General features: G+C 40.2%; 1 protein-coding gene across 2 annotated transcripts in view; it reads right to left on the bottom strand.

Annotated features, from left to right (window-relative positions):
* Positions 1-26848, bottom strand: part of kirrel1b (kirre like nephrin family adhesion molecule 1b) — an 80853-nt gene that overhangs the window by 32540 nt on the left and 21465 nt on the right. For both annotated transcript variants that reach the window (XM_013272702.3, XM_013272701.3), the window contains exon 2: positions 130-279. In XM_013272702.3, the coding sequence (XP_013128156.1) occupies positions 130-279 (150 nt within the window). The remainder of the gene's footprint in view (positions 1-129; positions 280-26848) is intronic.

Genomic DNA, 26848 nt, shown 5'->3' on the forward strand with positions numbered 1-26848 from the left:
GTCAGGGTTCTTACACTCCAAACTGAACCAAAACCGTAGCTGAGTTATTCCCCTTCTTCACTTCACTTTGATCCCTGCAGTTGGGTGAAGCTGCATTTTTTTCTGTCCCTGTTCTTTCCCCTCCTTTACCTCGAAGACCCTCTCCAATGCCGAGTGCCAGGCCATCCTTGGTCCACTGGACGATGCCGCTGTAGTTGAAGACGACACAGGACAGCACCACCCGTTCTCCCAGCACCACTGACTGGTCCGCGGGCTCTTGGGAGAAACGAACACACCACACTGCAACAGAGGGACAGAGAGGGGGATCAATTTTAAGTTCCTTTCACTGTGAACTGGCCATGAGCTGGCATTTTTATTGCACTGTATCGAGCTACACAGTCCCTCTCTGGTCTTATTGACTTCTGTTTGTCCATATGGAGGTTGCTGGGTAATTTGTTGTGTGCTTTTATTGAATATAGGGTGTTTTTATTGTTTCTTTTATTATGTGTTTTTACTATGACTGTATTTTAATATGAACCCGGTTTGAGTGAAATTTCTCTTACAGGAATAAACATGAACTTCATGCATATATAGTGTTCATTATTATTATTGTCTTTTTAGCTGGTCAAGAGTCCATTGCTTGAATTTTGTATATTTTTCATTCCTCTGTGTCTTTTCTCTCTGTTTTGTCTCTTTGCCTCCATTTTTGGTTTTCCCTGGTCTGAACTGAGGCTTCTGTGCAAAAGTGTGTGTGTACATGCATGGATGTGTAAGCGAACACTTGTGTAGCAAGAACATCATTGCAAGCTGTTATACAGCCTGCTCTTTTTCATCACACACAGTACAAAGGATTTTGCTTACACACACACATTTCCTGCAGCAAAATAAGCCTTTTGGCTATCGCAGTGCCACTAAAATACACAGATAGAAAACTACAAGTGTAGAGCAGGCATACATTAACGCGCTCGCTTAAAGAGAGAGTGTCAGGTGAGGAGGCGAGGCACTAACCCGGCGCTATTTTCAGCCGTTTGCATCATCAGGTAAAATTGTTTCATATTCTGGAGAAAGTCTTGCAAGAAGGCACGTTAATTAAGGCAGAGAGAGAGAGAGAGACTGCGCTGCCTTAGATGACACATGCACACGAACGTGCATGTGCACACATACACAAACACACTGAAACTTACAGAGACAGATGCTTTTTCACACATGCAACAACCAATTTATGCAGTTGTGCACAAACGCACTATATCACTAACACAAATGCAGTAGCATACTCAGTCTGTGGAAGTGTGTATATGTGTGCACACGTACACACACTTCCACAGAGTTTGCGTTTGTCTTCCCGTGGGCTATTCTGTTCTTGGATCATGGTTAAAACAATCCTATTAGCTAATTAAGGCAAAACTGGTTAATAAAGCGAGCCGTGGCTCTGAGGGACACATCTCAGTGGGATTCAACCACAAAGGTGCAAACAACAGGGCGATTTACTGATTTGTCAGGAGGATTACATGACTTGTCATGTTATTTGTGTGGAAGGCTCGTTTAATGAAGGCAGGACATTTTAAAACTTCACAAGAAGAGCTTTGATGTTTCGTCAACTTTCCTTTTGAATGCTGATTCAAGAAGACAACTGTGGCGACTGTGAGCTGATAGCTGTGTAATTTATTTTGAAGTTTAAGGGAAAAACTGCCTTAACACACTTCACCATTCTTAAAGAGGCTGTTGCTTGGTTGTGCTTTTTGTTGAGATATTATTTCTAGAAGGGACAGTTTTTGCACTTAGTTCAAATGTTTAAACAACCTGTTAGGTTTTGTGTTCACTCTTATTTTGCTTCAAGTTATAGAAACCCCAAAGGAGGTCAGGTTATTAATTTTCATCAGAGTTTAAAATCTCATCCTCAGACTTTTTAATTCTCCTTTAAGCTTTTGGCTCTTATGACATGTTTAAATAGCAAACATTTAACAGCATGTTTCACCTTTTTAGTTTGTTTTGTCTCTTTTTTCCCATACTACTGTATTTCTTCTTAATGTAAAAAGTTTTGTAATCATAGTTGTAGAGTCATGTACTTCTGTATTCAGTAGTTTCAAATAAAGGCAAACTGTTCATAAAACACTGGCATTTTTAGGTGGAACGTGGGAAAAAGAACTTTAACTAGTTCAGTCATTGGTTAAAATCCAAGCTGCTTTCGACTTTCAGCCCCTAAACTTCTCATTAATCTACTGGGAAAGATACAATGACACCCTCAGATTTCTGCGCAATCAAGCAAAATGCAACACACAGAATATGGAAGCTGTGCTGCATTTTCAGTGCATGGTACAACTCGACCACTCTCTTGTTATCACTCACTGTGCACACATGGATCACTCACAGTTCAACACAAGTTCAACACATCTTGTAAGGTTGCCAAAAGGGAGAGTAAAAAAGAACATACAGGAAAGCAGTCGCTCCAACACAAATAAAAGAAAGAAAAATATGTGTGTGTGCGTGCAAGGAGTCATGCAGTATCACATACACTACATAACAGAAGATTAAGAGTTTGTTTAAAAGTCTGTTTACTTTTACTGCATATTATTAGAACGGTGAGATAAAACAATCCACTAGCACACGGGTCAAAATAATTAAAGCATATGTACTTTTATATACAGTATGATTTACTACATGAATATAGAATGTTAATGCATTTTATTTCTTCTGATATGTTAAACAACCCTGACACAGAGGCAAAAATATCCATTCTAATGTTAGTTCTTGCAGGCCATATTTAAATTGCTTAAATTTCTTAAACAGCTGCTGCAAGCCACCCAGAGACCCACCTTGACTCCATCTCCTAATTTTCATGTTATAGCTAATCTAATCCATGTTGTTCTTGCCTTTTTCTGTACTTGGGGTCTTATCGCTGCTCTCTCTCTGTCTTTTTCCTTTTTCCTTGTATGAAGAGTTCCACCAAGTAAAAATGAATGAAAAGAAAAACAGCAATCTTCTTTTGTCTATAGTTCTCCTGATTGAAACACAATTTTTCATACCTGGTCTATGAAAAACAGGTGATAATGTTCCCAGGCTGTAAAAATGTGCATTCTTAGGTCTTTAATCTTAAAAAGTGAAAGTCAAACAGAATACCTTAAAATAAAACTATGAACGTGGGAGCTGCTGCTCTTTCTGAGTGGAAAAAGAAGGAGCTGCTGGGTTGTGCCTGCTAACTTGAGTGATTTACATGTGGGTCATGTTATGCATGATTTATGCAAAATTAACAGCTATTATGAGCAAAGGCCCTCTTCCTCGTGTATAACTCTGTACAGAACAACACATGTTCTCAGGGGACCGGCTGTGATGTGTTTACTCTGTGTGTATCTGTGTAGGAGAGAGAAAGAGAGAAGTAGTGACAGAAAGACATGAAGGAGGAGACAACAAACATTTCTGTTTGTGTGCTGTGAAATGCATGAATGTGTGGGTATGACTGCGTGGGTATACACTGATCAGCCACAACATTAAAACCACCTGTATAATGTTGTGTGGTCTGTTCCCAGCACAGTTCTGATCAGTCAGAGCAATAACTTAAGACCTCTAGGACTGTCAGTGTCTACAGTGGAAAGTTAGCAGTGGATCCTGCAGCGTGCATTTGTGGTTTTTGTTTTGGAGGCTGAGTTAATACCTTTAACATCTGTGCTCCAGAGCTGCATTTGCACTGAGGCTGGGCACAACGTTGTGTTGGAAGAGGCCAGAACCACTGGCCAGTGTAATCACAGGAAGTGTTTTTGCTCTGCAACAATGCCAGTGGTAGGTAACACATGTCAGTGTTTTATCCAAATGTATTCAAGGACTCTCACAGTTTAATGCAGAACATTAGATTTTAACTTCACCCGTCAGTGGGTTTAAAGTTGTGGCTGCCTGGAGTAGATTTGCGTGCATATTTGTGATTGAATACGTGTGTCTGCAGTTTGTCAGCTTGAAGCAGGGATTCAGATCAGAGAAGTGAGAGCTGTACAGACAGAGAACAGAGATGTAATTAACCCTACGGGATACCCCACCAACCCGCTGCCTCCAACAGCATACACACACCTCTGTCTCTCTCCCCTCTATCATTTTCTCCATTTTCAAACTCCCCGTGTATTTCTTCTAGCATGTGGTGAGTTTCTCTACATTTATATTATCTTTGTGTTACTCTTTTTCTAGCTTCTACATTTTCCTCAAATCTCTTTTTCTTTTTTCTTGTCAGTGTTTCCAAGTTCATCCTGTTTAACTTTGACTAGCCCACCTCTTTTAATTCAGTCTGACTCTTTCCGTCCTCATTTCCTCTCCTTCTTTGTGTATTTTTTTTCAATGCAGCAATGCACAATTTTTATAGCTTCTTCAATCCTCCTCTCTTTTGTTCTTTGGACCCAGCTCGTTGTTTCTCCACCTCCCTCCATCTTCTCTCTTTCCTCTCCCGCTTCACTTCACTACCCCTCTAGTACTCCAGTATTTCCCTCATTATCTCTCTGTATCTATGAACATTTTTTCCATGTTTTTTATATATTTCTCACTTTTCTTCGCCCTCTCTCCTATTCACTGTTTTCTGCTGCAATTGTCTCTTTCTGTCTCAACCTCCTCCTCACTCTCCTTCTCATCTTTACATCCCTGCATCATTACCCTTGGGGATAATCTTGGGCATATCTTCTCTTCCTCTTTTTTATTCTCATTGCATAATGACCCATTGGTACAATAGACACAGCTTCACAATAAAAGCCACAGTGCCCTTGCATATTATCCGTAATACCTTTAATATCTTTTATTCACTTTGGTCTTTTTTCCCCTTCAGGCTGAGCTTTGTTAAACATCAATACAAGCACTATCTAACTAGCCCTATCAATTTCTACTTGAAGTGTACAAGTCTTTCTGTATTATAAAGAAATTCTACGTTTTGCATTAATGCTGAAATATTAACATTCAGTGGCTGACTTGGACTAGAGGAGCTGCACTAGAATCTCACACAGAAGTGTAGGCTGAAGGGGGAAGCTGAGCAGCAAGGATGATTTTAGCCAGTGAATTTGTACTGTCAAATAATTCATAGACTTTCATAATGAGTAACCTAGGACATGATTTCATGTGAACATTTATGCAGGTGATTAACCATGTAAGAAATGTTTGCCTTCACTTGACACTTGACTTGATAAGTAGTTGTATGCCATCCATCCATCCATCCATCCATCCATCCATCCATCCATCCATCCATCCATCCATCCATCCATCCATCCAAAACTGCTAATTCAGACTCACAGTGGTATGGAGGCTGTCCCAGGTATCATAAGGAAATATGGTGTATACCTTGGTGTCTATTGTGACTGCTCCCACAAAGCTGATGTATGTTTCAGAGCATATTTAATGTTGTATTGTGGTCTGCATCAGCACTTTCACAGCTGTCATTGTATAACACTGAATGCATTGTCTTTTCCACTTCAAAACTCATCTTTTCTCCAAATGAAAAGCCACTTGCAAAGAAACAACACAATACGAATACACATGGCTCTTGTTTTGTCAGGGGGCCTTCCATACCTGATGCCTTGATGGAAAACACGATTCCCGGACACTGTCAACAATGCTTTCCATATGCCGGGTACAGAAAAGACTTAGCACCTTGCTTACTGCAATCAAAAGACTTTAACAAAGGATTAGAAAGAAGAAAGTTTAAAAAGGGTGCTGTTTGGGTTGAAATAACCACTTCCAAAAGGTTAGGGAATGATTACTTTAGTGGTTAAAAAATGTTTAAAGGGGAAATGGACAGTAGTCTCCTTTGTGAAAGTCATAAATTTTGTCAGCCCATTGATTTACTTTAGGAAGGAGTTCGGCCAAAGGTTTGCTCTGCACAGACAATCACAGTCGTAATCTACGCAACCACCAAACGATGAATGCAGTCTTTTTTAGAAAAAGACTTTTACTATTTAAAAAAAAATCAAGAAACCGTAGTACCTGTAATAAAACTGCAACTCTTCCGCAGTTTTGACAGCTGACAGTGAAATAAGATGGTAACCTGACTTGGTGTCAGCGCTGCTGCACAGTACAGGTGTGTGTCCCCATATAATATTTGCCACTATCCCTTTTTGCTCAGTTGTCTTTCCTGTGATAAGTACAAGTGAATCTATCACATAACTTCTTATTCCAAGTGCAGTTCACAGGTTTTTGATTAGCTCAAGGATAAAAAAAAAAAGAACAGAAAGAAATAGGCTGAGTGCAGCTGACAGGAATGTATAAAACTGGTATTTCAGGCAGCAATCAACTTTTCAGCGCTGTCTCTTCTCCTGTGAGCTAAACAATAACACTGCTCACTCATATCAAATCATAACTTTCATGCAGCGCTCTCCTTTTTGGAATTTGAGTTAATATGAAAAGGAAGGAAGTCTTTGTAACAAGAAGAAATCGGCTGACATTTTAACTGCCTTGACTTTAAAGTGGGATGTCTTGTCATCTTATTAGACATGGTCACAGTACTCCCTGAGGAACGCAGCTGCTGATTCCAAACAGCGAAGACCTCCAAGGTGGCCATCAGAGGCCAAATGCAATTTCCTACAAGCAAATGTAGAAATGAAAAGGCAGTTTGTGAGGTTTGTAACCCTAAACTGCACATCTCTACACCCTGAAGCATTCATGCTTCTAACCCCCACCCCAAAAACTGCCACGCTGACCCTTTCCTTGTATTCATGTCCCAGCTCTGCCTCTGGGCTATGGCTCGCTCCCATTTCAACTACCACACACCACTCTCACTCAGGAGAGAGAGCACGCTGTGTCTACGTGTGTATGCGAAAGCATTGTTCGTGTTTACACGCATGCCTGCATGCGTAGCTGTCATTGTTGTGTTGTGTACGCCGCACGCATATATTTGCCATTTCCGAAAAAGGCAGCAAAGGGCAAAGTGTGGCTGGAAGAGTCAAAAAAAAGGTGTTTGCCTCAAAGAGAGAAAAGGAAAAAGAAAGTGTTTGTGTGTGTTTGTGTGTACGTGCATGTGTGTGAAGGAACAAAAAGAAAGGCATAGAAATTAAACAGCATATAGATGGCTAACATCCAGTACTAGGAGAAAAATTATGACTCGTAATAAACTCTCCAGGCATTTATGTGATATTGGTAGCTTATAAGACTAATATATAAAATCATAACACTGGGAGAAGAAGAAAACGTGTAATAACTTTCTGAATAGTTACTGGGGTAGGCGGTCTGCCTCTGTCATCTATGACAGTGAGACATCACATAAGCGTATTTAAGCTATCATGACAGTTAGTAAGTTAGTTGGTGCATTACATTTTTTAAATGGTCTAAGAGACATCATTGTGGTGTCTGAAAAACATTTTCAATTTTGGCTTTCATGCATACATTTTTTATGCTTCCATAGTTTTAGAAATAATTCATCTACATTGCCGTATATTTTAATTTACCACTCCAAATGCTTTTGGGCCTTAACAAGCAAAGTGCTGTGTTACTTTGCAGCATGAACATGACTGTCAAATATTTGATGTCTGACAAAATTTTTATCTATTATTGACTTGTAGAGTCCAGAAATTCACAACCTTCAAGCTACAGGCTGAAACCTAGAATATCTTCCTTTTATGTGAAAGTTTGAATGTTTCAGTTATCAAAACAAATCAAATACCTACAACACAGACGTGGTAATTGAAGTATTACCTGAAAAATTCCTCTGATAATGTATGAGAGATATATTACACAGCCACAGTTAAGGACGGAGTGCAAATCTGTTTTAACTATAGTTATATTCTTTACAGAAATGCGGTGCATCTATGGTACATTTAGTCTGCAGTATATAGGAAGGCTTGGCACACAAAGCAACTACAGAAAAGATTTTTCTGTCATATTACAAAGCCATGTCTCCCTCCAGTCATTTACAAACAAAGGTCATGAATACAGTGACCTGTTTGTTTCTGATTGGCCGTGAGGGGCGACTGCATCATTCCTGTGGGTTGATATGCTTACCGCATCCTTGTTTATTTGATGTTTTGGAAATATAATTTATGTAACATTTATGCCCCCAAAGCACACAGCATTTAACTGACAGAGACGTACACGAGAGCGGACAGAGAGAGACAGAAAAGGACTCAGCGAGACAGACACAGTGGGACAGACACGGAGATCATAACTTTGCCGCTGTGTGCGTCAGTTTTTGCTGTGTGTTTGCTGTAAACAGTAGCTCCGTGATTTCCCAGTGCCCCCCCACCACCAAATGCTGCTTTTATTTCTCCTCACAAACACCTCCAGCAGAACAGAGTAGCAGCGTGAAACCAACCGTAGAGGTGATGCTGAGCAAACCCAGCAGTTATTGGAAATCACACGCGCACTCACAGGGGCAATTACCAATGCGTAGATATAGAAACGCACACTCTCATACACACAAGGGCACTCCAAAAAAGTAATGCGCGCAAGATTCATGAGCACATGAGCGTACTTACAAAAGCACAGGCACCAATCACACAAATATACACAATTACACTGCCAAAAACATTTGCACTTGCACTTACGCACACAGACACACGCATGTTTCTTCCCCAGTTATTGGCTTACATTCATAAAACATTTGACTTATCTGTTTACTTGAAAATCACTTTAAGGATCTTTCTTGAGCTTCCAAATTTTAGGGATCACCCAATAACATGATCCTCCTCTGGCTCCCTCTCCCTTTAAATTCCATTGTTTGTTTTTCTTTTCATTTTTGGCACAGTACTAGTCTACATTTACGCTGCCAAAGAATATACAGACAGAACATCTGAGTGAATAAAGGCAAAGGAACATTACAGGGGAACTGTTTATCACAACACAATGTGGTTGTTCAAGAATAGTTTTAAAGGGCACTTGAATCTATTAGAATTCTGGTCTATCATTTGTAGTTTGGCTATGATTTATGATTGCTAATAATAAGAAACTCAGTATTAATAAGCTTGAAGAGGCATCTAAAACCATAGAAACTGCATACTTACAACTACAACAGGTAATAATTCATGAGCCTTCTGAGCACCAAGCAGTTTCTGGGCATTTTTTGCTCTTTTTGTATTTTCATTCACTTTGTTTGTTCTTAAAGAAATCTGACTTGTTACAACTTTGGTCTAAATGTTGGTCCTCGTAACTAATTAGTAAAAAATGAGAATGCAGGAACATCAATACTAAATGGTAGCACGGTGGTGCAGTGATTAGCACTCTTGCCTCACAGCAAGAAGGTCCTGAGTTAGGTTAGATTCCAAGTTGCCCATAGAGTGAGTGCGAATGGTTGTCTGTCTCTGGGTTAGCTCTGCTTCAGACTGGCGATCTGTCCAGGCTGTACCCACGTCTCACCCTGTGGTAGCTGGGATAGGGTCCAGCCCCCATGTGACCCTGACAAGGATAAGTAGAATAGAGTGGATGGATGGATAGATAGAAACAGCACATCACACCAATCAGCCTACTCAAGTTGTACTTTCCATCCATGTCTGTCCAGACTGGTATGTGTAGTGAACACTCTGAAGGAACAGGGAGACACTAAAGATGAGTGTCACTATCCAATCAAATGTTAAATTACAGTCTAAAGACTACAAGACATTACAGTGAAACTGACCTTTGACCCTTTGGATCATCATCACATCATAATCTCAGACAGTTAAATGTAATGTAAATTTTTGGCCATCATGGTGGTGAGGGGGTTATCACGTGCTGCTAAGAAGTTACTGGGTTCGAGTCCACTGGGTAGGTGGGGACTTTCAGTGTGAGCGTGCATGTCTTTCCTGTGACTCTGTGGGTTCTCTCCAGGTGCTCTGGCTTCATCACACAGCTCAAAGCCATGGATGTTAGGTTAAGTGGTGATTCCACAGTCAGTTTGACCATAGGTGTGAATGTGAGCGTGAATAGTTGTTTTTCCCTGTGTTAGTCCTGCAACAAGCTGGCAACCTGTTTTATTACACACCTTACACCAGTGGTAAGCATGCACGTCCACACCCATGATTTGTTGCTCATTTCTGATGCTTGGTCACTACAGTCACAAGTTTAAATACATCATTCAACTACAGCTGATGACTAAATGTTACAATGGCATCATGAAAAGATCAGAAAATCATCTGACTCATCATCATGAACTCTTTCTTTCTGACCAACTTTATCAACCACTTACAGAATTCTCGCTGTTCTCTATGGATATGTTTATGCATGTGTTTTTCTTAGTAGGTCGGTTGCTTTTCCCTGCTTTTCCTTACTGTACTTTTTCTCTGGTAAATGCCCAACGCCTATCAACTGTAAAAATCAGTTTCGGTTTTTGTTTCATGCAAATGTTTCAGAACAAAACCTTTTAAGGAAATGAAGTGTTTGTATTTACTGAAATCTGAATGTAGATGACTTTAAATCTGAATACAGAACACAGAAAATGTTAAATTTGTATAAACAGCAAAATGCAGTAACAGAGTTATCATAAAGTACTAAAATGGGACCAGTTATACTCCATACAGAATAAATAAGAAAAGGCCCATTATCTTCAGCAGTCGGGATAAATAAAGATCAGAAACTGCAGGAGGAAATACAATATTCATTTGAATTGATGAATCACTACTCTTAGTATTAGTTAATGGTAGCCCTTTTAGCTGTTCCACACTAAATTGACATTTTCCTTTTTGATATTTTTTATTTTAACTAGCTTAGTACAGACAAGAGGAAAATATTGAATTTGCAGTGCCCTTGAAAGGAACTGACAGCTACCAGCAGCATTTACGGTGGAACATTTTCATGTGTATTTGTCATTACTGGTCTCATATAAGGGCAGCATGGCGTGTTGGTTACAGTGCTAACTCCACTATCAACTCCACTACCTGACCTTTCTGTGTGGACTTTACATATTCTCCGTGTGTTTGCATGGTACTCTTGACATGCAGTTAGTGAGGTTAGGTTAATTGGTTGTCTGTCTCTATGTCACCCTGTGACATGAGGCTGAGATAGCCTCCAGGCCCCCTGCGATCCTTATAAGTGGAGAATGGATGGAGTCATATAACACACCTTTGGCCTTAATTAATTTATGATTTATTGCATACTGGCCAAGAATGTGTTTTGTGAGGTCATTGTGACCTTGACCTGGCATAGAATGTCATGGCATAGATTCAACAAAGTGCTGGGAAAGAATTTGGTCCATATCGACATGATAGTATCACACAGTTCCTGCAGATTTGCAAAAACTCGCAGATACAAATTTGCCATTCCACCATATCTGAAAGGTGCTCTATTGAATTGCCATCTGGTGACTGTGGAGGCCATTTGAATAGAGTGAACTCATGTTCAAGAAACCAGGTTGAGATTATTTAACCTTTGTGACAACCAATGACAGCCCAGAAATGAGACCTTCTATTTCTACAGATCTTCTACTATCAAATTTTGGTGAACTGCAGGCTCAGTTTACTGTTCTTAGCTGACAGGAGTGGCACACAGTGTGGTCTTCTCCTGCTGGAGCCCATTTACTTCAAGGTTCAAAGTGTTGTGTGTTCAGAGATGCTCTTCTGCATATCTTGGTTGTAATCAGTGGTATTTGAGTAACTGTTGCCTTCCTATCAGCTCAAAACAGACTGGCCATTCTCCTATGACCTCTGACACCAACAAGGCATATTCACCCAGAGAAATGCCACTGACTGCATGTTTTCTTTTTTTTTTATAGCTGATTCTCTGTAAACCCTACAGCTGGTTGTGTGGGAAAATCCCAGTACTCAGCAGATTCTTAAATACTCAGACCAGCCTATGTCCGTCTGTGTGACAGTTATGCCATGGTCAAAGTCACTTAAATCAGCTGGAATTTTGCTCATTCTGATGTTCGGTTTGAACTTCAAATGGTTACCTTGACCATGACTACATGCCTAAATGCATTGAGTCGCTACCATGTGATTGGCTGATTAGATATTTCTGCTAACAAAGTTGTACCACTGTGTATATTTACCCTTTTTACTTTTAAAATATGAACATTTTATGTATTTATAGTCAGCTAGTACAAATATAGTCAGATAAAAACATTTAACCTCCCTACTCAAATGAAAGGAAATCTAAAACTATTTCAGTTTATTGTTTTTCAGGTAAAAGTTTTTTAGCTCCTAATTCATTTACCTTCAAACAGACAACTGTAGAGAACACCACAGGAGACAAAGCTTAGCTGCTAAGTACATACTGGTGTGTTCTCATCACAGATGTGTCAAGATTTTAAAAGAAACAAATACTTCTTCTTCCCCTCTCTTCAGTTTAATAAAAGAGAATTCAAATTCATCTGCAATTCCTTTGAACGATAACCATTTGAGAAATGTGACTGCAGCAGCATTTATGATCTGTGTCTCAGCAGTGTTGACAAATCTCTTTTGGTAAACTGGCGCCGAGTTCACAGGTTGTTCTCTCACCTTCATGCACGTAAAACGACCTACACGCATACATGTAGCATGCACAGTGATGACAGAGTTTTACTGAAATTTAGCTTAGTCAAAAAAGTACTAGACTAATCATGACCGTACTGCAACCAGCTTGGTTAGGCTGCTGTTGACTTCAAACAACTGTGCTGTATTAGTTTGACTCTTTTCCAGAAAGCAGGCTGCAAACCCACACTTACATGCACACACACAAGCACGCACATATATAAAAACACTTGTACATATGCAAAAGTACACACACGCACACTGGCAGCAATCCCTCCCCTGTCTTCCTATCTGCCTCTCCCCGCAGCTCTCTCTCAGTCTCTCTAATTGACTTCTGCTTTCTTACATTTCATTTCATCTCTTATTTCAGTTTTATTTCCCACTTTTTTATGATCCCCTGTCTTCAATTATTCATCCCTCTCTCTTTCTCTCTCTGATTTCTTTCCATCTGGTCTTGGTGATGTTTAATTCACCTCTTCATTTGGAGGAGGGGGGTGTCTGCTGCTGTGCACCGTTAATTGGTTTTTAAGAGAGGTAAGTACACACAAACGCACGCACACTGACATACGCACATGCTCGAACACACACAAACGCGCACACACACACCCTCCCCTCCCTCTGCTGTTAGAGCACACTGTACATGTCTGCTAGCATTAACATCACCAAATGAGCACGGAGTAAAAAAGCATGTGAGAAGAGGAGGGCAATTGTGTGTGTGTGAGTCAGTGTGTGAGCGGAGGGGGAGATTATATTTGCGTGTACGTGTCTGTGAGTGTGAGTGCATTTGAGTGAGCAGGTCAATGCTGTGAATGTTGCATTCGATACAAATTAGACCGAGCGCATGGATGAATATGAGCGTGTGTGCGTATGGGTGTGTGCGCGCTTCGGCACTTATAGGGTTGTGAGGACCCACTGGGGACTTTATGAATTAGGGCATTTTTTGAAAGTGAGAACATTTTAGTCATTCTTCACCTTTTTTTGAAAGGCTGTGTGAGGGTTAAGACTTTATGTTGGGGTTCAGAGTAGCAGGGTGAGGACTGAGTAAACCATAATCATATGGTGAGGTTTTAGGTCCTTACAGGTATACAAAGATAAACACGACTGTATTCTCCAGCCTGACTGTTCAATCCTCTCTTTGTACCAAATCTGATTGGTCAGAGAATCATCCAGTGTTAATTTTAGAGTGAGGAATGTGCAACATGAGTGGACTTTCCGGTTTTGGTTTATTATTTTTGCCACAGGAAGATAACACACTTCCTGCGCATTTTCACTTGACCACTTGAAACGGAGACTAACAGATCTAAAGCTTGTCCATGAAATTTCTGTGAGGCCTTTTATTGAAGAAATTTAAATCATGTCATTGAAGTTGTTGGTCGGGTTGCATTTTATCATATCACAGTACAACAATGAACATGACAAAGCATGTAAAAATAGTAAACTACCTCTGAATTAAGATGACTTTAAGCTTGAGGCTTTTACTGTGAAGCTAAACTTTTTGTAGCTGCTACTACTGGTAGATAATTAAGCCTTCAGAGACTAAGCTGGATGTGAAGCCTGCTCTATCTTCAAAACAGAAAAAGGAATGGTCAGATTTATTGTTCAAGTCATGAGCCCTGTTAGCCTTGTTCATGAGTAGTTCTTTGGCTGTGGTTACTAGTTGATCTAATTCTGGTTTCATAGGGGAAAATGGAATAACCAGTAACTACTTTGAGATTACAATAGTATAAATGTTAGTTTTTAGGTTTATTCGAGGGTTATTTAAGCTACTAAAGTTAGCAGGTAGAGTGCCCAGTGTATGTCTCTAAATGTCTAACATGTGGTCCGCCTAGTCCTCTGTCAATTCAGATGGTTGGACTTCTCAAAAGCAAATGAACAAACTTGAAAATTAATAATACTCTACTGCAACTTAAAACAAAGTTGAGAAAGTATGGAATCACACCAAATCAGTCTAAAATTCTAAATTCTAAGTTATATGTATGTAAAAAGATCTGCAGACTTATAGAGTTGAGAAAAACTAATTCTGTAGGTTCATTAATGGAAGCAACTTCCACATTATATGTCATTCGTGTCAGTATGTTTAAAGCTAATGCTGTCTTTAGTATTGCCGCAGCCATAAAAAATAGTTTACTTAAAGTGAGCACTGAAGCACTTGAAAATAATGTGACATTGCGAGATAATGGGTTTTTACTGAGTTTCTTTACGGGAGGAATTGCATGGGAAAAATGTTTATGGGCCTAATGCCAAATAAGTGTGTCAGTGCATGTCATTAAAGAGAAGTCATTCACATAAGTGCTTACTGTACGAGGCTAGTCGTTGACTGCAAAACTGTTTGTATTCCCAGACAACACTGCCGCCACATCATTAGCCACATCCTCTGACTCCAACCTGGACGTCGGATCAGAGGAATGGAATTAAGTCGGGGCCAGATTAGTCATTATCCAAATAACAAGCTCGCTCAGCAACGGTGGTGTGATTTACCCTTCAATAAGAATTGGTAAAGTGAACTCGACTGAGGCAGAGGAGATGAGGTTCTGCTGTGAAGTGTAACGGCGAGGAAAGAAATAACCTCGTTGTAGCCCTGAGAACAAGACGACAAAAAGCTCCGCTGCAAACAAGGACAGAGAGTACTTTCATTTTAATGATGATGAAAAATGGTTGGAGGAAAAATTGGAACTACCTTTGCCAAACAGATGAGATGTTCACACAGTTTCTATTTTAATTGTCAGTAAGTACATTTTCATGGCGTTCCTGCAATAATGCAGAAAGAACAAGAACCGGGCTGCCTTCCAAGCGCTTCTTGGAAAAGCCCAAAGTAAATGTCAACTTTTCTGCTCACCGGAGGTAAAAAAGAAGTTCTGCAGGTTAAGAAAATCTCTGTGAGATGTTCTGAGTAAACCGTGACCTCTCAGTGAAAAAGAAACATACATGCTGTCTCTTCCATGTATAATGCTTCAGAGGAGCTTGCAGTATGCAAAATGCATTCCTTGGTTTGCATGTTGAAAATAAAAGCATGAAATACAGCTCACTCATGCTGGCACAAAAGCACAATGCCATTCTGGCAAAAAGAACTCAGTTCTTTAAAGTCTGTTTGGGAATTCAATTTATTTATTTTTTTTAGCGTGGCTCATAGAAAGACGCGTAATTAGAATTTTATTTTGATCCCCTGCATTTCAAAAATTCCTTTTCCCAGGGCGACTGCCTGACATTTTACTTGCAGTTCCTTCGTTTCTTAATGCAAAGATATAATAGAGCTGCATAGCGAGAGTGTGAAAGCTTGCCATAGCTGTTGCGTTGGAGGCCCTTTTTTGTCAGAACTTCACAGCCCAGCAGCATTCAACATTCATCATTTTTTTTTCTCTGATGTAAGTGCAAGATACCTCTGCTACTACAGACTTTGAAGATCTGATCTCGGTATTGCAAAGAATGTAAAATATGAAAAGGCTCTTTCAGGTCTGTGGGTGCTAATTTGGACTGTGTCACTATATGTTTTATATCTGAAATGTGGAGTTAGAGTTGACTGAATCTCTGCTTTCACTGTCTAATGCTTTATTTAGGAACAATGTTAAGGCAGTATTGAAAATTTGGGTCCAGTAATCGATTTTCTTTTTTTGATAGCCTGCATCACTATGTCAGGCAAAGAGATGTAATTATAAATAAGAACATTAAACTTTAATGTTTCTGTATTTTTTGAATATTTAGTGAGATCAGTGCTTCTGACAACTTGGTGCTCCCCCATTACTGGGCTACATTTCTCAGGGATCATCTTTCAGTCAAACAGTGATGTGGTAAAGTGACTGCAGCTCAACTCCATCAGGGGACTCCCGATTTTCAAGAATTTGTCTCGAGGGCACCGGGAAGCTCATAGCCTTAATAATAAGGCTAAATGAGGTTTGTCTTTGGGAAGATACATTTTTAAAAGTGATCTTTGTGAAATTTGCTGCGAGGGCAGAATTAAGGTAATAGGATTTTATCACTGCTCTAGCTGGTCTTGCTCTCTCTCACTATCACAGCATTAGTGAAGGACAAGCACAGCTGTAGCCTCTCAAAGCAAAGACACTGACAGAATCGCAGAGCTCAGACTGCTGCACAGAGTTTTTTTCTGCTGATGAAACTTGAGTGGAACTTTTGTTTTGTTTTGAGTTTTTTTCTGCAAAACTGATGAGGCTGAGATCAGACTTGCTGACAATTTTCAGTGTACAAAAAATGTAGAAATACCTTCAGACTGACAGTCTGTATGTCTGACAATAATTCTGTGTATGCCTGCCATATTGTATTTAGAAATATTTAAAAAAGTATACCTAATTTTACTATATCTAGTTGATTCTGCTATGTTTATACAAGGTGTTTTGGGGTATAGTTTATAGTGCATTTACTGTAGGGATTGTACATATTCCAAAGCACTCTTAATTCCTGTCATTTGAATTTGATTTCATAGGTGACAAAGACATTGGTCCAAATTGAAAATAACTGAATAAAAATTCAGGAGCAGGACCGAACTTTGTCCCTCCTTCTCATACACCTAAAATCGTCTAATTGGCCAATGCAACAATGTGTTCTTGTTTCCATGCCACTAGTTTCCCTCCTTTGTTCACTTTTGCTGTCTGTCATCCTTTTCATAGGTACCAGGGGATCTCTCGATAGCTGGGAGCTTATCCTCATCTCATTTATCTGTTATCATAGCCATCTTCACTATGAATAAACATTGTGTTTGCATGTTTGATTTCTGCGTTCCTTCCTCATGAACCCCACATTAAAATCAAGCATGTGAAATTGACCTCGGTGACTTCTCAGGACATTATCAGTGAAGAATTGCTGACTTTGAAGGATGTGCCCCTGAACTCTGCAGCAGAAATTAGGCAATTTTCCATTTTTCATTTTAAAGCATTTCTACTTTGGCTCATGAAACCGGGGTGACTGCCTCTTGCGTTCTCCCACGTATTCAAAAACAAATAAACAGAAAATTGTTCATTTCTTGTGCTCCAGATGATTTCCCTGAAAAAGGCATTACCCAACACTGAAAGTTTTATAACAGCAAATGTGGCAGCTCTTGTGAAATGGGCTTTCACATGAATCATTGCTGTTGAGGCACACTGTAGGCAAAACTGACACTACAGTTACCATCCAAATGTTTCAGGTCATTACTTAAACCAAACCAGTTGGTCACAACACGTTTAACGGAGCAGTCGAGGACGCGAACGGACAAACAGAGCCAGTGATTGTCGCTCGGTCCATCTGTCCGTCTTTCTTTTTGTTTGTCTCTTCGCTGTCTGCTTCGATTTGTATCTGGCTGTGGATCACTGCGTCTCTCTCTGTCTTTCCCTTTCCCTCTGTCACTCTCTTTCCGCTCATCCTTTTTTCAGTCTGTAGGCGTGTCTGTCGGTCTCTGTCAATCAATCGGCACTGCTGTTGTGTGTGCGTGGGGGTGTGTGTGCACATCTGTGAGCGAGTATGATTTTTCTAAACTCATCTCCCACTGTCTTCTTCTCTCTAACTCTGTGCCCTCTCCTCTCTCTTATCTTTCCCCGTCTTGCTGTCAGTCTGTCTATTTCAATCCGTCTGTTTATCTGTTTATCTTGATCTGTTTTGGCTCATTTTTCCCCCCCTCTTTGAGCTTGTGTTGCTGTGTTTGACACGCACATAAACATCAACACACACGAACACACATACATCATCCTGCTTTCCTTCTCTGAGCTCCATGGGGACATGTATGTGGGACAAGGGGGGAGAGAACAAACATATCAAACTTCAATCTAGGCTTTTCACTCTTTCCTCCTCCTTCTACAAACCCCAACCCCTGAACACACGCACTCACACATGTGCGCTCTCCTCCTCCTCTTTCTCCTCCCCTCCTTCTTCCTCTCCTCCTCTTCCTCAAGACACGCTCTCCCCTTTGCCCAGACCCGGCAGGCTGTTTGGCAGGGCAGATACACAACAACTGGTGCACATGTGCCTCCATTCAGACACACACCCACACGCACAGACACGCACACATATAAATAAATGGGGAAAAACTTGAAAAACATACAAACAAGCACACGCAGCCATAGAGACACATTAAAAAGTGCAAACACACACATACACACACTGCCTTTTTAAACTGCTAATTGGCTTGTTGACAGTGAAATATTTAAAATGAACCATGAATAATATAAAGAGACATCGATTGTATATTTGCTGTGTGAATAAAACATGAATGCCCCGTGTTTCTTCTCTCTCTCCCCGCTCTCACCCCACTTCTCGTATCTAAATTAAATTCAGTTCAATAAAGCTTTACCAGCATTAGGTTTGTTTGAACAAAACATAAAGTAAAGTGAATACAACAAACTATGGAGACGCTCTCAAAAAACATTCAAAATTCACAGCAAACTACTTATTTTTCTCGCTCACTTCCCACCTCTACTCCACCCATCCAGGTGGCTCGGTGTGTTCGCACTCCTCTCTTTCTACCGCTCTCTTTCTTTCTACAATCTGCTGTATGGTGCTGAAAAGTAAAGGTGACAAGGAAGCGTCAAAGTAAGTAAAGTCAGTAAATCACCATTTTTTAATGCAGCACATTACAACGTAATGCATTTCTGTATTCAGGTTGCTTTTTTAAAGATAAATAACTACTACACTAAACTCACTAATCCCATTAGAGTTAAAATCATGTCCCTTTTTTGCATTGTAAACGTTCTTCAAGCATCTGTACGATAGTAAGAAAAAAAACATAAAACCTGTTTTTCCTGCTGCACTTGTGCTACAATCAGCTGGTTTCAGCTAAGCAGAAAAAAATGATGGAGCAGTCTACAACTTTTGAGGAGTAGAGAAATGGAGATTACTTCAGAGCAAGAGCCCGATGGTAAAGTGCAAACTGCTGCTACTGGTGCTTAAACAATAAGCATCTGCATAAACAACATGCTAACACAAAGCTGGTGGAAAAACCCAGAGTGATGTTAAAAATCAGTGTATACCAACTCCAGCCAGCAGTCACAACAGTATAGCAGAATCACTATGACGATCACTTTGAGCTGGTTTTCCACTTTGCTTTGTGATGTTGGTTAGTGTTCAGACTTAATCATATAGATCGTGTATTTGTCCTCATTAGGATAGGGTTTTGTGTCAGTGTGTGGGACTGTCGCCTAAGGTTTATATTGTTGTAATTGTAACTGTAATTATGTGACAATACATTTCAGGCCATGTTACGGAGTAATGCAATAGTAAAAAGAAGTGAAATGGGAAGAAGAACCAATTACTTTCCCCAGGGAGTAATTAAGTAACATAATGCATTTCTTAGTTTTTTTGGTTTTTTACGGTAACGTAATTCTTATTTGAGTAACAATGTGTATTTTGAGCAGAAATAAACATGCTTATAAAGTTGTAAGGTTAACCAAGTAGCCTTTGGTACCTAAATTTTACCACATAGCTTTTGCTGGCTAACTAACTAAGCAGCTACTAGTAAGGAAAAGTGAGTGGAAACAAAACAAATTATTGAATGAAAAGAGAGTAAAACACAAAGCTCCCAAATGAGATATAAAGTGAATCTCTTTGCTGACAAACTTGTGACTTCATACCAAATAGAGACTGTTATCGCTGCCTTACTGCAACTAGTGTGACAGCAGTGCACCAATGTCAGAGTACACTTTGTGCACATCAGTGGGACACCAGCATCTTCTGACACAATGACTACGTTTGACATCCTGTGGCATTTACACCAACCAAGTCATATTTCTGTGTCTAATTTTAACGATACTGTTTAATGTTTCCATAAATTAACGAACACAAATTATTCATCTGTGACGGTAAATTAGTGTGTCAAATTTTATGTAGCACAGAATCACAAGTTTTGTCTCAAAGGGTTTTCCATAAACCACACAACAACCTCTCTTCTTCCTCGAGTCAAAACACCACCAAAAAAAACCTCAGAAAGCCCTCTCTCCCTCTCCCTCTGCCTTCTGGTCTTTTTCCTCTCATCTCTTCCTCCTTCTTCCCCGTGTCTCGTTCGTTTCAATCTCTTTTCTAACTACTCCTCTTTCTCTGTGTTTTCCTTCTCTCCTCTCTTTTTTCCCTCCCTCCCTTCCTCTCTTATTTCTCTGGAACAGTTTTAATTAGCTGGTAGCCTGAGGTCAACCTCTGCTCCTCCGCATTAGCACACACACACACACGCACACACACAGACACACACACACACACACACAGACATGCATGCGCATTCACTTTTTATATATGTGTTAGTATGTATGTGAGTGTGGGTTATGACAAGCCAAATTGATTTCCGTCACTTTATTTTAACAGCAGATAAATGTACTGCTTCCTGCTTTCATGTTCAGAGCAGAAGAGTCGGAACTCCCATGATGCTGAGCAGGAATATGACAGAAAGGGTGCACATGTACAAGTGTGTGTGTGGGTGTGTGTGTGTGTGCAATACTAGTGGGCGTGTGTAACGTGTATCCATTAGTGTGTACTACATGTATAATAATATGTGAGTATGTCTAGTCTTGTATGATGTTTATGACTGCATGTAGGTGTGTGTGTGTGTGTGTGTAGACTGCAGCCCTCTGGAGGTTCTTGCAACATGCGACATTAGCAGTGACACAGAAAAGGTGCATTACTCCCATTTCATGTTACACACACTAATATGCACACACACACACACACACAGACACACACACACACACACACTACTTCCTCTTCAATAAAAAAAAGAAAAGAAAAAAATCCTGGACTTCTCTTCCAATTTGATGAATTTTTCATTTGGGGTTTTTTTACTCTAAAATCATCAGTGAGAAAAATCTTGTTTTTGTGACCGACTGCTGCGGGGAGAAGGGAAATGAAATCTCTGTGGAGATGGACCGGAGGACTCGCTTTTTAAAGACGTCTCTTTGCTTCCAGACGTGGAGTCGTGGGACTAGTGTGTGTATGTGCACTTTATGCAAGTATATGTTTTTTGTTAGCAGGATTTCTGAGCGTCTTATCCATGTGTGTTCATGTGCTTTGTGTGTGTGTGTGTGTGTGTGTGTGTGTGTGTTTGTGTGTGTGTGTGTGTGTGTGTGTGTGTGTGTGTGTGTGTGTGTGTGTGTGTGTGCACCAAGAGGTTGTGTCTGCAAATATATCTCTGTCAGTGTGGGTGCAGGGTTCTGTGTGTTTGCAAGAGTATGTCTGTGTGTGTGTGTGTGTGTGTGTGTGTGTGTGTGTGTGTGTGTGTGTGTGTAAGGGAGACAGGGACACACAAAGCAGAAGGTTTTTCATTAGACAAAGTATGAAGGAGGTCAAGGAAGATGCAAAGGAGGCTGGCAAGGAGCAGAGCCTAGTCACAGGACTATCAGCAGGGAAGCTGAACTTCAGACATACATACACACAGATACACTATACTCTATATTCAGTATACGCACTCAGTAAGCTGATGAAAAAACTGAAGGGCTTGAAGAGGAGCTCTGCAGCAGTACGCAGGTCCACGTGAGCCAACAAAAACAAGTAAAAATGTCCCTAATTATGAACAGATTACTGTTTGGGTGTAACAAGTTAAAGTGCTTCCTTTACTTCAATTTTCCAATGAGCAGCTTATCATAGTTAATTTTTTACTGTTGTTCCTTTTAACCTTTTGTTGCCAAGAAAAGAGAAAAACCTGACACATACGTTTCTATTTCTCTCCCTCTCCATGTCCGGTAGCTGAACTCGCTGCTATCATAGCCCACGTGCAACTTACATTTACGTTTAGGAATTATTTGCATTATTTTGAATGCACATTTTTTAAGGAAAAAACCAATAACAACAGCCATGAAGCCCCGCAAGCTAGTAGGTTCAAGTAACTTGAGCTGCACTGCATCAAAAACACATCAAAAACTGACATGTTAGTGCTGCAGCTGCCCTCAACCCCTCCACCACCCCCGCATCCACCTGCAGACTCTGGGAGGATATTTATTTATCACTCCCCGCTTTTCCATGTAACACGTTTAGAGCCTAGATACCGAACTCTAATTATATTCTGCTGGTGAAATAAATGAGTCGCATGTAAGTCGACTGACTGAAATGCAAATCGTTCCTGGGTGATAAGTGTCTGTTGGAGCTCTACTTCAAATTTGAAGAAGCACCTCTTCACTGGTGGCTCATTGAGAAGGATAATAATGCAAGTGCAACAGCTCCTCAGCACCAACACCAGCTAGCTTTTAATTTAGCGAAAGCTGTCACTGCAAGGCAAATTAATGAGCTTGTTGCTGGTTATGTGATAAAAAAAACAACCAATATCAACTCAATCTGAAATGAGTTAAAGGTAAATTGAAATGAGGATAAACCTACTTTGGACAATACAACTAGCATGGCTTGCAAAGGAGTTGCATCTTGAGAACAACCTTATAATATAAAAAGATTCTTGTCTTTGTCTCTTTTTATTTTGTTACTCAATACTACTTATACTCTCTTGTCTGTGTTTAAGTGCAGTTTACCTCAACTTTCTGCTTTGTTTGCAACAAATAAACTGCCCCCATCCACTGCAGAGATAACAATAAGCTATCATTTAGTTTTATAGTGCCTCTATCCATTTTGTTCACGTCTACCGGCTGGTGCTAAGTAACAGGGTTAGCTGCATATTTCAAACCGTACTTTTCTAAAGCTTTTTAACTCTGCCCAGAGGTGGATTTAAGAACATTAAACATTTTAATGCTCCACATTAGCCATAACTTTCTTCAAATTATGAAGGTATGCTCTCCACACTGTGGATTTATTATATGCATGTTTGGTCTGATGCTCCGTGTTGTTCATACTGAGAGAAATGTTAAAAGTCAAGTTGTTTGTTCACGATATTTTTATGGCGGCACGGTTACATCAGATGCACAAATTTTTGCTGCCTTGTGCATCCTCTTATGTATGTTTCTACCAAATTTAAGCTGACACATTTGGTAGTCTTAGAAACTTTGAGAGCTTCACTAGAATTTAAAGTAATTATGGGTCTACATACTGTGTATGTAAAGGCAGTAAACACGGGTCCACAAGGGAAATTTAACTGTAAGAAGACTAAATCAAAATTAAATAAAAAGACAGCAAAAAAGGCGGTTAGAGCTTCTGAACTTTTAAAAACTAGACAATGTACAAAATACAGCATGGCAATATGTAATAATAATTTTGGCTTTGACCAGATATTTATGAATGTAAAAATCTGTTACTACCAGGTTCACTGTGCATCCATGGCATTTGTTCAAAGCTTGCCCAAGCCTCAAACTGACTCATCTTGGCCTGAATCCTATACTAGGAAATTGTTACTGGGCTAGAGCGGTGAAAAAAACATCCACTTTCTCCTGTCTTCCTCAGCAGGAACAACTCTAATATCAATGCAGCTACAAGGGAATGGAATGGGTTTGCTGAAAAACTGCATTTTGATTCAAGGTTATAACACCGGCTGACAAAGGTAAATGTATGAGAAAGTGAAAGAGAAAAGAACTAAAACTAGCTACCACACCGAACTAGAGTCAAAGTTATCTCAAACACAGGACCACTGACTTGGGAGAAAGATACTTATTTACTTGCCTGATGCAGTAAATGATCCACTGTGTCGATTCCTTTTGTTGAACAAAGGCGTTTTCACTATGCGCAATCAGTCATTAGCAAGAATCTATTATTTGGTGTAAAGGGGAAATTTAATTTCGCAAGCAAACTCTTAAATCTAAATGCTTTATGGCTACAGCATTTTGGGATTATTTAGACTGATTCAGAGTGTATAGAAAACATGTCAATGGCCTGTGGTCTGAATGGTGAAGCGAAGTGTAGGGGCCTTAAAACGGAATTCTCTCTAATGGCCAGTAGGGGGAGACGCCTCTAGTTACAAAGAGAAATGAGATTATATACAGGGGTGCACATAAGTGGTCCGCAGGTGCGCGTTCGCTGTCAAAATAAAAGACGCGCATCGGATAAGAAGTTGCAACATGGGTTTGCGTACATAAGATTTTCTGGACGAGGACCAACATTTGTTTAGAACTCTTAAAGATGTCGAAGAAGCAAGCTCCTTTAAGCAATTACTTTGGTGTTCCTCCACCTCCAAAGAAATGTCAGAAGGAGCCCGAACCTCAAAAGAAGCGCGTATTCTCGGAAAAGTGGTTGCAGGAGGTGAGCTGGCTTCAAACAAATGATGAACGCACAGAGATGTGGTGCAGAATATGCCGTGAAAATCCCACTCTAGCGGACAAAGACAGTGCCTTTTCTATGTACGCAAACGCACGTTGCAACTTCTTATCTGGTGCGCGTCTTTTATTTTGACAGCGAATGGGCACCTGCGGACCACTTATGTCCACCCCGATTATATAGAAGTTAATGACTTCAACATGGTTCTAACCAGTTTATGGTTTCAATCGGCTGTTTTGCGGTTTGTTTAACACCACTTCAAATATGCTGTGTAGTCCTATGTAAAGTAAAATAGATGATAAAGCAGCTTCAGGGCGTGGGTATAGTCGACAAGCCTGTCCGCTCACGCTGGCTACATCCACTTCTTCTACAGACTACATTAGGAATGCACACTTCTAATCTGTTTCATTGTTGTCAGCACTGACAATGACCTGGTGTAGCAGAATGGGTACTCGTAATTACTACATAGTTTCATGCTGATCATTTGAAGCACTGAGTTGCAATGCTAATATAGCCAGCACTGATCCTTTGATTTCTACTTGTTCAGGTTTGGTGCCTTTTGTGGGTTACAATAACAGAGACACAACGTTATGCAAAAAATTAGTTCAAAGAAATCAGCATTTGCCAACAGTAGGAGATCCTCCTCTATGCACAGGTTTTCATTTTTGAAGATCATTTATCATCGTTACATATTTCAGCCTTTCAGCCTTGGTCTCCTAAATATTTGGTAACAAAGTAATAAAATTAAGTCATTTCTGAGATTATGTACCTGATTTTGTCAGGTTTTTGTTTATTTATTTGTATTTTTTTCATGTTGTTTGTTTGTAAAATTGTGCAATTTTGTTGCTCAAATGTGTCTGGAACCTCAGGAAAACGCTCAGTTAAAGGCTTATACTTGTGAGGTCTGTGTTGCTCTTCTCTAACACATAGGGTAAGGGGTAAGGGGTTAGGGCTGGTTCACTGTGATCATGGGTTGGCAGCATGTTTAGATAGGAAATGAAAACTTGCTACACAATTTAAAGTTAGATTGAAGACACTAAAGACACACAGTCGTGAACTTGTGTCTTGTAGCAAGGTTTAAAACTCACAAAAGTTGGAAAAAGTTGTAATTTCTTTATATAAAGGGAAACCCGTTAAAAGGCCGGGACCCCACTTTGCCCTACTCCCCTCCTCTACCATACCCCGCATGGCACTGAGAAATAAATCTGCTATAATGGTCCACAAAAAAATGTGGGGGAAAAACAGAATGATTTCTTTAAACACTCCCTCACCCACTTTGAATGTACTCTAACAGGAGTGAATAGTAAAATTTGCAGGGACTATTTTCAACGGTGGATCAATACACATTTGGTGCTCTAGTGGAATTGATTCAAAATAAACTACAGCAGCCATCATGGTAATAAAGGAACATGTCATTCAGTTTAATGTGTTTTCAATAGTTTTGGAACTACTGCAGAGGTCTGAGGCATGGAGGGATGAGCTTCATCAGACCCCGACTACGTTCAGAAGAATCAATTTAGTGTAAGTTTTCGGGATTTCTTAACAATTAGAAACATTTAGATGATCGCTAACGGTAAGAATGCGAAACACCGCTGAGTCAACTTGTCATCCCTAAGCAAGTAAGAGGTAAAGCCTGGCAATTTTGAGATCAACAAATCTGAGGCTCCGCCTTGACAACTTCAGAACAAACATGGAGGCTACCAGAATGTTAAGTGCTGCCTTGTCTAACATTAAACTCCATTTTCAAAGGTCAGGACCGCAGTTGAGGCGGTGATGAATCAAGCACTTCATTCCTTTGCTTATAAACCCCCCCTTTCTGTCGCTATCTGTCTAATCCCTGTACCCCCAACCCCCCTTGTACTTCTTCTCCTCCTCCTCCACCGTTTCCTGTATTTCTCTCTCATTTCTGCCATTTCCTCCCCTCCCCTCTTTCTGAGGTTTTCTCTGGCCACTTAATGGAATGCATGGCATTTCCTCCTTTTCTCCCTCCCCCTGGTTCTTCTTCTCCTTCTGTCCTCCTCTTCTTCCCATCTCTCTCCAGCCCCCGCTTTCTGTAATGAAATGTAAACTTTGACATTTGTCAACTTAGTCCTCCTATCAACAATTTGCAGCGTCCGGAGGTTGTGGGTTTATTGGAGCGGCTAAAGCACCACAGGCGGCGAGCCCTGACCCCTCACCCTGTTCCTTCACTCGTTTGTTTATTTGATTTTTCCTCTAATCTCATCATGTTTCTCCTCTTCCTCTCCCTCCTGCTTTCTTTGTGCCTGTTCTTTCTTTCCTTTAGTTTTGTTGTACTTTGTCTCTTTCATTCCCCTTCTGTGTTGCTTCATAATCTCCTTTTCTTTCTTCACCCACTCCCTCCTTCTGTCTCACTTTAATTCAATTCTCTGCTGACTGATAATCTGTTTTTCCTT

This window comes from Oreochromis niloticus, linkage group LG18, assembly GCF_001858045.2.
Source record: "Oreochromis niloticus isolate F11D_XX linkage group LG18, O_niloticus_UMD_NMBU, whole genome shotgun sequence".
NCBI classification, from domain to species: Eukaryota; Metazoa; Chordata; class Actinopteri; order Cichliformes; family Cichlidae; genus Oreochromis; species Oreochromis niloticus.